General features: G+C 38.5%; 2 protein-coding genes across 2 annotated transcripts in view; one reads left to right on the top strand and one right to left on the bottom strand.

Moving 5' to 3' along the window:
- LOC106082583 (uncharacterized) overlaps positions 1-10473 on the top strand; it is a 68666-nt gene that overhangs the window by 31698 nt on the left and 26495 nt on the right. The window lies entirely within an intron of this gene.
- Positions 3194-4074, bottom strand: LOC106082585 (uncharacterized). The gene is made up of 2 exons (XM_013245197.2): positions 3693-4074; positions 3194-3629 (listed from the first exon to the last, which is right to left on the bottom strand). Exons 1-2 carry the CDS (start codon positions 4072-4074, stop codon positions 3313-3315), a joined length of 699 nt encoding a protein of 232 aa, XP_013100651.1. The 3' UTR covers positions 3194-3312.

The raw sequence follows: 10473 nt of genomic DNA, 5'->3' as shown, positions 1-10473 counted from the left end.
GAACATTCCATTAAGGAACAGGGGCAAACATCTCACATATTAATGAGTACTGTCCGATTCAAGTTTAAGCTCAATGATAAGGGGCTTCCTTTTCATAGCCGAGTCCGCTGTAAACTTTTTTCAGATGTTCGCCAGGATTTGAATCCAGGCGTTCAGCGTCGTAGGCGGATATGCTTAACTCTGCGCTACAGTGGTCTCCCTTAGATAGGTGTCTTAGATGATTATTCCAAGGTGTTACAAACTGATTTATTAGATTACTATGCCCGTCATACTATGGTGGTGGATATAAAAAGGGCACGTCCAGTGTTTAGTTAACTAAATTATAAGATATTGTAGATTTTATATGGTTTGAGAATTGGCGCTTGAATATAATTGCCAATACTGAACTGCTGTGCAAGCAGGCAAGATCTTCTTGTGTCAAAGTGCTTAACGCGAAAAATTTCTTTACGAACAGTACCTAAGAGCTTTTGGTGGTTTGAAAAAAGGCTAAAGGGTATCTCTTCATCCATCCCCACTCTTGTTAAGGACCATCAAAAGTTCACTGACCCTGTTGATAAGGCTAACCTGTTGGCTGATATATGTGCAGGATACTCGTCCCTACCGGATAGCAATCAATCACTTCCCTTAATCGAAAATGTATCTAGCGTCAAGTCTCAGATATATTTTTTTTTTAACTCGTAAAGTTAAAAGGGTTCTTAAGAATCTCGACGTAAATAAATACCAGGGCCCGGATGGCATATTAACACTTGTCTTACGCAAGTGTTCTTCGACTCTTGCTAGTCCATTACACAACCTTTTCAACCTTGATTACCGTAAGGGAGTCTTCCGGACGCCTTGGAAGGTTGCGAAAGTTCAGCCAATACCCAAGAAGGGTGAGGCGAACATCACTGTGAATTGTGACATGCTCCGCTCTCTCCATGGTTATGGAGAGCATGGCTAATCACTTGTGAAGTATTTAGAATCTATAACTTTCTTAGCGACCAACAGCATGGGTTCTGCAGAAACCGCTCTGCGGGCGACCTCATGGCATTTCTAAGGGAACGTTGGGGTTGCTCAATCCACCAGTTTGCTGAGAGTAAGGTTGTGGCTCTGGATATCTCCTAGGCGTTTGATAGGATCTGGCACGGTGCACTACTATCAAAGCTTCTCGCATTTGGTGTCGGTAATGGCTTCGTTCGATGTATTTCGAGCTTACTAAGATATGACACTATACGAGTTGTTATAGATGGGTTCTCATCGAATGAGCTTAAATTGACCATAGGTGTACCCCAAGATTCGGTCCTTTTTCCTTCACTTTTTGATATTTTCATCAACGATCTGTTGAGTTAGATTTGGAATCCGATCTACTCATTTGCGGATGACAGTAATCTCTGTCATTCATACTCATTCGACCATAGGCCAAGTCTTCGAGAGATTGAGCATAAAAGGCGGATTATGGATAAACGCTCTGCCAGGCCATTTCTGAGTGGGGTCGAATGAATCCAGTAGATTTTAATGCACGGAAGACTCACTGCTGTTTGTTGTCACACAAACGATTCACTGCCCCATTACGATCATCTCTGTCTATCAAGGTTGAATGTTAAGCAATCAGTAGCTCTTGATGTTCTGTGCATGAAGATACAAAGTGATGTCCGTTGGGTTAAACATCTATTTGAAGTTTCGAAAGAAGCATTCAAGTGCTTAGACTTCCTTAAACGGTGTAAGAATTACTGCACTTCTGCTGACCTCCTAAACATCTATACCACATTTATAAGGCCGAAAAATTAGCTTCAATATCATCTCTGGAGCTACTGCACCGTGTACAGAGTAGACCGTGTGCAGTAGAGTATCCAACTCTATTGCCTCCCTTGAACATCGTAGTAGTTTGGCGCCACATTTATTATCCGATTTTGCTGAAATTTGGGACAGTGATTAGACCCTTCGACATCCTTAGTTAATTTGGCCTAGATCGGTCCAGATTTGGTTATAGCTGTCATATAGACCGAACCTCCGATTTAGGGTCTTAGGCCCATAAAAACCACATTTATTATCAGATTTTGCTGAAATTTGGGACAGTGAGTTGTGTTAAGCTCTTCGATGTCCTTCTTCAATTTGGTTCACATCGGTCCAGATTTGAATATAGCTGCCATATGGACCGATCTTTCGATTTAAGGTTTTGAGCCCATAAAAGGCGCATTTGGTCGAAATTTGGGACAGTGAGTTGTGTTAGGCTCTTCGACATTTTTCTGCAACTTGGGCCAAATCGGTCCAGATTTGGATATAGCTGCCATGTAGTCTGATATCTCGATTTAAAGTTGGATTTATAATCCGATTTCACTGAAATTTTACAAAGTGACTTATGTTAGGCTTTTCGACATCCGTGTCGTATATGGTTCCGATCGGTTTATTTTTACACATAGCTACTAAAAAGACCTGTATTTTGCTAAACATTACTGAACAATGACTTGTACTTATTAGTATTCGGTCCAAATCGGAACATATTTCGATATAACTGCTATGGGACGTAAGGTATGCAATTTTCACAGGATTTTGATGAAAGGTAGTTTACCTATATAACCGAGGTGGTGGGTATCCAAAGTTCGGCCGAACTTTTCTTGCTTTTACTTGCTTTTATTTTCTTTTGTTTAATTTTATTTTTCAATTTTATTTTATTTGTATTTTTTTTTTTTTCAATTAAAGATTTCTTATTTTATTTATTTTAATTCAGTTCATTTTACTTATTTTATTTCTATTTATTTGTTTACCTTCAGAAATACGTGCTTGAATGCCACGCTAGTCACTTTCATTACTTTCACTTTCCTCAACCCATCCCCAAAATATCTTAAACAATTTATTTTTCAATTTCTTGTGAAAAAAATATTTTTATTATTTTTTTATGTGTCTTTTTCATTTGCATTTCTTTTAGAATAAATTAAATAAATATTTACTTAAAAAATCTTTGTTTTATGATTTTTGAGTTCTTTGGATCATGTCATGTGTTCGTTGTGAGTGGTGGAAGTAAAAGAATAATCGAAAAAAGAAAGTTCTTTAGTTCGTAGATAGGAAGAAACGAAAATAGGGAGAAAAAAGAAAAGTTCATATGAAACGAAATTAAAGAAAGTCTCCAGGACGTTCAGAAGCAGATCATTTAGAGAATGGGAAAATTTATAGATTTTACTTAACTACTACAACAACAAATATGTATATTGTCCAACCTCTTGGAGGCAAAGAAAGGATCTGAATCTGCCTTACTAGTTTTCAGTCTCCTTTTCGTTATTTTTACTACGTTCATTGTGTTTTCAAGAATCAGCTCGTTGCCACCTATCCGTTCGTTTATTGATAACTGTTGTAGGCCAAGTATTGGGCATCGGAACGGGCATAAGGACTAGAATTGGCAGACTCCCAGCTGCTGCTGCGATCGTAGCTGGCAGCAGGCATGGGCATCATGGACATTTTGGCACCACTCAACTTGGTGAACAAGTTGTAGAGGACAAAGCCCAAGACCAGTTTAATGGCCAATTTGGATAGGATCAAAGCCTTGATGGCCTTCAGTTTGATCAAGACCATCATAATGGGCATGATGATGGATTTCAACAGGACCACCAACAACAAGCTAGTGGTGAGCTTGTTCTTCTTGCGACGGTTGCGGGCTGAAAAAGAATGGGAAGTATTTTTTAAGGGCTTTTAAAGGCTTTCACTTCAATAGAACTCACCTTCAGTTTGGGGAACTTCCAAATCAAAACCACGATCGACACGGTAACTGATCACTGAAGCATCAGGCATTTCAACACGAATCTCATTATCGTTCAAGATACGTGCCACACGATCCACAATCACTTTATCCAAAACATCATCACTGAGGGCACGACCACTAACCTCCTCCTCCACACCAGCTACTCCATCGAGGTAATTCAGCACTTTCTCTTTGATGCAACTCATGCCATTGGCATTAAAGCAATTATCCACAATGTTTGAGAGTAAGTCCTCCGAGGACTTTAGGCGTGGCTCGCCCACTGAATTATCAATGGCAGCAGCATTGACAGCGACCAGGAGTAGACAGCCAACGGCCAAAAACTGTGTAGCACGGAAGGCCATCGTGTTGTTGTTGTTAAGCGAGTTAATTTGAGTTTCTTTTTAAATTAAAAATTCCGTTTGAATTATGTTGATGCCAGACAACGAGCGATGTACACCAACGTATGGATTCGAAAACAATGATATTGATTCCAATGAGCACTCACGATTTTATACCCAATAGTGGCCCTTGCCAAAAAGAAAGTAAAAATTTGTCAATGCACAGTGGCGCTGCTGCAATGAATTTTTTTTCGGATATGGGACATAAAACCAAAATTGTTACCCCTACCAATATGGAAATTGGCAGGCAGAGACCCAGGAGATTTTTTTTTGAATGAAACGAAAAAGAGATATGGAAAATTAAATGCTTTTAGATTGAAAGAGAATATTTGTGATAATTTTGCCCAATACTCTTGGAAACTAAAAGAAATAATCGGTTAATATAAGAAATAATCTTAATACTATTGGGTTGCCCAAAAAGTAATTGCGGATTTTTTAAAAGAAAGTAAATGCATTTTTAATAAAAATTGGAATGAACTTTAATCAAATATCCTTTTTTTACACTTTTTTCTAAAGCAAGCTAAAAGTAAAGAAATAAATGACAGAAGAAAGAATGCAATTACAGAGTCACAAGCTGTGAAAAAATTTGTCAACGCCGACTATATGAAAAATCCGCAATTACTTTTTGGGCAACCCAATAGAAGGTTCTTTAACCTTGAAAATATGGTAAATAGCAGAAAATTCTTAGTAATCAGGACATTTTTAAAGGTTGGTATATGTGTTTGATTACCAAAAATAAAAGTTTCATTGTAAAGAGGCCACCGTAGCGCACAGGTTAGCATGTCCGCCTATGACGCTGAATGCCTGGGTTCGGTGAAACCATCAGAAAAAACATTTGTGAGGTACTATGCCCTGTACCTCACAAATGTGAGGTATATATAGACGTGCCGCCGTTCGGACTCGGCTATAAAAGGAGGCCCCTTATAATTGAGCTTAAACTTCGAATCGAACTGCACTCATTGATATGTGAGAAGTTTGCCCCTGTTCCTTAGTGGAATTTTCATGGGCAAAATTTGCAATTTTTACATATAAAGATGGTAGGTACCGAAAGAATTTTTAAGAATCCAAAAAGTTTTAAGTTTCCTTGCCCGCTTACGCACCCGCATAGATTCTTCAGATGCTCCAGGAGATTAGTTTTATTGTAACTTTTTGGGTTGCTAGTAAGAAGGGAAGTTACAGTTGAAAGATAGTTCAAGGCCTTTACTGATTTAATGGGAGTAATTTGGAGAGAGTTACTACATCCTACAAAGTGCATACTTCAACTACAGGTAAAAAAATAATTCGTTTGACATAAAGGAGAATTTCGCCAAGTAACGTTCTTTTCCGAAAAACGTTTGCCTTTGTTTACGATAAAAGTACACGTTCTTTGCGATAAATTCTTGTAAGACAAATATAAAGTTTTTTACCCTGGTAAAACTTTGATATATAGAACATGTTATTCGGGTTGTTGTTTTCGCACATTTTAATATCTATTGGGTTGCCCAAAAAGTAATTGCGGATTTTTTAACTTTTTTTCTAAAGCAAGCTAAAATTAACAGCTGATAACTGACAGAAGAAAGAATGCAATTACAGAGTCACAAGCTGTGAAAAAATTTGTCAACGCCGACTATATGAAAAATCCGTAATTACTTTTTGGGCAACCCAATATTTACCATCCGCATTCGTCCGTGCTGCTCAATATACCGACTGCTCTTTGCCCAGTTAAAACAAACAAAGGAAAATATGTTGTGTGTAAAAATATGTCTATACCAGTGACGAGCACACAATTGCAATTATTTGCAAGTCTATGGGTCTGTTTGGGATTATTTTCTTGTGTACGTACAAAGTAATGTGCAATAGAGTGAGTATTTTTGACAACCACTTGCCTATACGCTCAAATAATCACACTTTCTCTCGTGTAGGAGAGACAAAAGAAAATAAGTATTGGTCCAGTACACGAATAACCAGGTCCCTAAGAGTTATGATGGGAATCCAGCCGATCGATTTGTTTATAAAAGAGTCGGCAGATAGGACTCTGTTTGGATCATCACAGCTTGACCTGCTGAAAGACCTGCAGACGGACTTACAAGTATGAACGGAAATAGTAGAATGCTGTCTATACATATATTAGGATACTGACGGAACAGCAAAAGGGTTGAATTAGGTTTACTGATATTAATATATTCACAGATGGATGCATAAGATGAAGTACTGGACCGGTTGTGGCATATATTGCCTCTTTGCAATTGCGTGATGACTGCACCATTTTCCTCACAGAGGTCTAGGACACTAGGACGCCTGAGATTGTCCTACACAGAGGTATATACATCTGTATCTATAGCAATAGTCTAGCAGCATTGAAGGCTTTAGTTGGCTTGAAGGCTTTAAATCTAAGGTTTTGGGTCACTGTCGAGAGGTCTTAAATTGCCTTCAGAGGAATCATAATATGGTATTATGCTGGGATCCCGGGTATAAGGCGGACATGCATGCGAAGTCGGTTGTAAGCCTTGCTCTTGCATAAGATTGGATGTATATCCACCACTATCGATAATTATGGAATTAAGGAGCGCTAAAAGGATACATGGTTAAATCGGTCGAATTCAATAGCCGATTGTGAAAAAACAATGCTTCTGTGGGATGAACGTTCGAAATCTTAGTATGGCTATTGGAATTATAACAGGACATAATAAGTTAAGTAAAAATATATGTCTCGTATTGACATTAAAAATGATGACATCTGTCGGTGGTGTCATGAGATCGACGCCTACGAGGACATCTTTCAGACACTAGAAGAACTGAGAGGTGTAAATCCATGCAGGATCAAGGCGTTTGCTTTTTCATCTGGGTAGCTCCAGAAAGTACGTTAAAGAACGGTTTGCTTTCTGAAGTGAATTCTTTGAAAGGAAAAGAGGGAAGATGCGGAATCACAATGGCCCTTGATCTGGCCAACGTGGATGTCTAGACCACTAAGGTCTTGGCATCATCCTAACCTATCCTACATCCTCAAAAATCAAGAATAATGTGTTCTTGAATTCAAGAACTATGAAGTTGAAAGTCATGGTGAGATTTATAGAATATCTGAATAAACTCTAAATAAACATAGCGCGTAGTTGCATAAATGGCAGGTTCACTGGGTCTTGCATACCAAACCTCGTGGACGAGATGCCACTAAACTTTGCGTGCGACATGGCTGCCATCACTGCATATGATGCAAAAAAGAAAAAAATTTGATAACGAGATCTGATGGTATATGATTTGATGTCTTAGGCAGTTTCATATGCGAGTTAGCTCTGTAAATAAAAGGTAGCAGGGAGAGTTTTGAAAGTTCTACGTCATTAAGCATTACCTAGCCTAAAGCAGGCTAGGAATAAATAATCTAAAAAAAATTATTGTGCCAGAATTAAAAAAACCCCTTCATTAAAATTCTCCCACTGTGTGGTTTATAGAGAAATGTAGACACGGGTCCAAAAATTGTTGAAAAAAACGTACACGGGAAATCGGACTACGTTTTTTAAGGCATCATCGACTTCACCGTAGGTAGTCATCACCTATTACCTCCCAAGCGCCTCTACCACCTCCAGCCAACCAATGACCCACCCAAGCCAATGGGGGCATATACGAGTTTGTAGGTGGCAGGCATGGGCTAACTAACAATGCCACTGCGACGTCGCGTCGTTGAAGACTTTTTAAAATGCATGCACTTATTTGGATTATGGAGTAACATGTTGTCGTTAATGTTCAAAGCTTAAACATAAAAATGAACACAAACAGGCGAATGGTCGGACAAGCGTCGTATAAACACCCATACGATTTACACACAATTTACACAAAAATATTTAAGTAGCCGCATATTTTTGTTTATATCAATTGTTACGGGGCACCACCATCATCATCATCATCATCATCGACTACACCACAAGAATAAAATAAAGCGAAAATTAATTTAGAAACAAAAAATAAACACACGATTGCGATATTTGCACTTGGCTTTATAGCTTCTGTGCGGACCATCCCATTGCTGTGTATGTTTTGTGGTAGGAAGTTTTACTTTTGGTTTTTGTTGCTTTGTGTAACTCTCTTTAAGAAATTAATTGCCATAGCCGCACGTAGCTGCCACGTGACATTGACGTAAAAGGTTCAAGGTTTCAGTTAGGCCATCAATGGAGTTTTCTGATTTCTATACCATCACGATCTACACCAATGGTGAACAAAGGGAGTGAGGCAGGCGTAGAAACAACAGTTTTCAATAACCCCACCCTAAATTCATTGCTCATCCACCCTAAAAATAGTTTATAAAAACCAGGTCAACAAAGTTGCATGTATTTTAAAACAGTGACCCTGACGTTAAGCGTTATGCCATATATTTAGGGATTTTTTTTATTTCTATAGAAAAATTAGATCGAAACGAGCCCTTATTTAACTTAAGAAATATACATCTCCGAGAATTTTGTTTGCCCGCTAATTGGTAAGCAAAAACCCAAACTATTACAAAACTTTGGGGTCGTGTAATCGGACATGTAAAATGATCTGGACAATATGGGAATCGAATGAAGAGAGTAAGGACAGGTACGCCGGTAGGAAAACATGGTACTCAAATGAAAGGTCTTTGAATGTACAGCAGAGTACAAATTTGATGTAAAAAGTTTGTCCCAATAACCCCCAAAAGGAAATGTACGCCAGTCGAACAATATGGTCTTTGAGTGTACAGCACGATTCTGAAATAATTGCCAAAAAAAAACTCCCTAACATTACATAAGGCCTGTCGGGACAATGTGGGATCAAATACAAACCTATCGGGACTATATGGTACTTCAAGGAAAGGTCTTTGGTTGTAGATTACAAATGTCATATTAAAAATTGTGACAAGTATCTCAGGTCGTCCCCTTACCCCAATTCTCAAAAATGCCAGATCTCGGAGATGGTTGCAGAGATTTAAGCGAAATTTTGTATGCCACCTTATGGTACCTCAAAACACGAAATTGGTATAGAATTTTGGGATCAAATAATAACAAATTACATTTCTTGGTGTCTGTCAGGACATATTTACCGATTGGGACAATAAGGGTATAAAATGGAAGGTATTATACACATATGTTATAAGAATTTGGTCCAAGGTTTTTACGGGGCCTACTAAACCTTAAAAACCCCAAAAACCGGCGCGAATGTCCAACGTCACAAAATGGGTATTGAATGAAAGCTTTTTGGGAGTTAACCACGAATCTGGTATACACATTTGTCAGTGTCTGGGACCGGCCCACCCACTAAATACCCTTCAGTAGGACGCGCAGTTCCATTTGGATAGTATGGAAATTAAAAGAAAGGTCTATGAATGTAGAGTTCGAATATTAGGTTGATATAAAGATCCAAGTATGTGGGTCACGTTCCGCAGGACATGTAGATAGCGGCAATAAAGGACTCAAATAAATGGTCTTTTGGGTCTTAGCTTCGGGGGGACATACACTCTCCTCCCAATAAAAATAACACCAAACTGTACTCAAATGAAAGGAGATGTCAGAGGGAAATCCCCCTCCCTCATCCTCATCAAAACAAAAAGAAATTAAAAACAATATATGAAGGCCGATCAGGATGGAAAATGACAGCAATAATATGTCTTTGATTGTAGAGTGTACTTTTTGCTCTCAAACCAGGAAGGACCTGGGGATTTTTAAAAAGATACAATCCCAAGTGGTATCTTTGAAATATGATTTTGAAAGTCGATAACCAATACAAAAAAAAATAATTTGTATGGATCTTAACAAGACCCGTAGCCCCGAATGTCCTGATCACCAGCTTAAAAAAGTTTAAAGAAAAATCAATTTTCAAAAAGTCATTTTATGGTGTAGCGAACAGCGCCAGCTAGCAGCTACATATAAACCTATAAACTTGGTTGCAATTCTTAAGCCTCTAGAGGGCGCAATTTTTATCCGATTTGGCTGATTTTGCACAATGACTTCGACTATGTGTTGGAAACCTAACAAGTATGGCTCGAATCAGTCCATAATCTGATATAGCTCCGATAGCACAACAATTTTTATCCATTATCCTTTGATTGCCTATAATGAGATACCGGGAAAGGAACTAGACAAATGCGATCGATGGTGGAGATAATTTAAGATTCGGTCTGGCCAAGCTTAGCACGCTTTTACATCTTTTATTATTCCCTCCACCAAAGGAGGGGGGTATACTAATTTCGTTATTCTGTTTGTAACTATTCTTGATTGTCGTGACATTTTATGTCGATCTAGCCATGTCCGTTCGTCCGTCCGTCTGTCCGTCTGTCTGTTGGAAGCACCCTAACTTTCGAAGGAGTAAAGCTTGCCGATTGAAATTTTTCACAAATACTTCCTGTTAGTGTAGATCGGTTGGGATTGTAAATGGGCCATA

This window comes from Stomoxys calcitrans, chromosome 2 (assembly GCF_963082655.1).
Source record: "Stomoxys calcitrans chromosome 2, idStoCalc2.1, whole genome shotgun sequence".
Lineage (NCBI taxonomy): Eukaryota > Metazoa > Arthropoda > Insecta > Diptera > Muscidae > Stomoxys > Stomoxys calcitrans.
The sequence above is the reverse complement of the archived record's forward strand: the minus strand, read 5'-3'. Positions and strand labels throughout refer to the sequence as shown.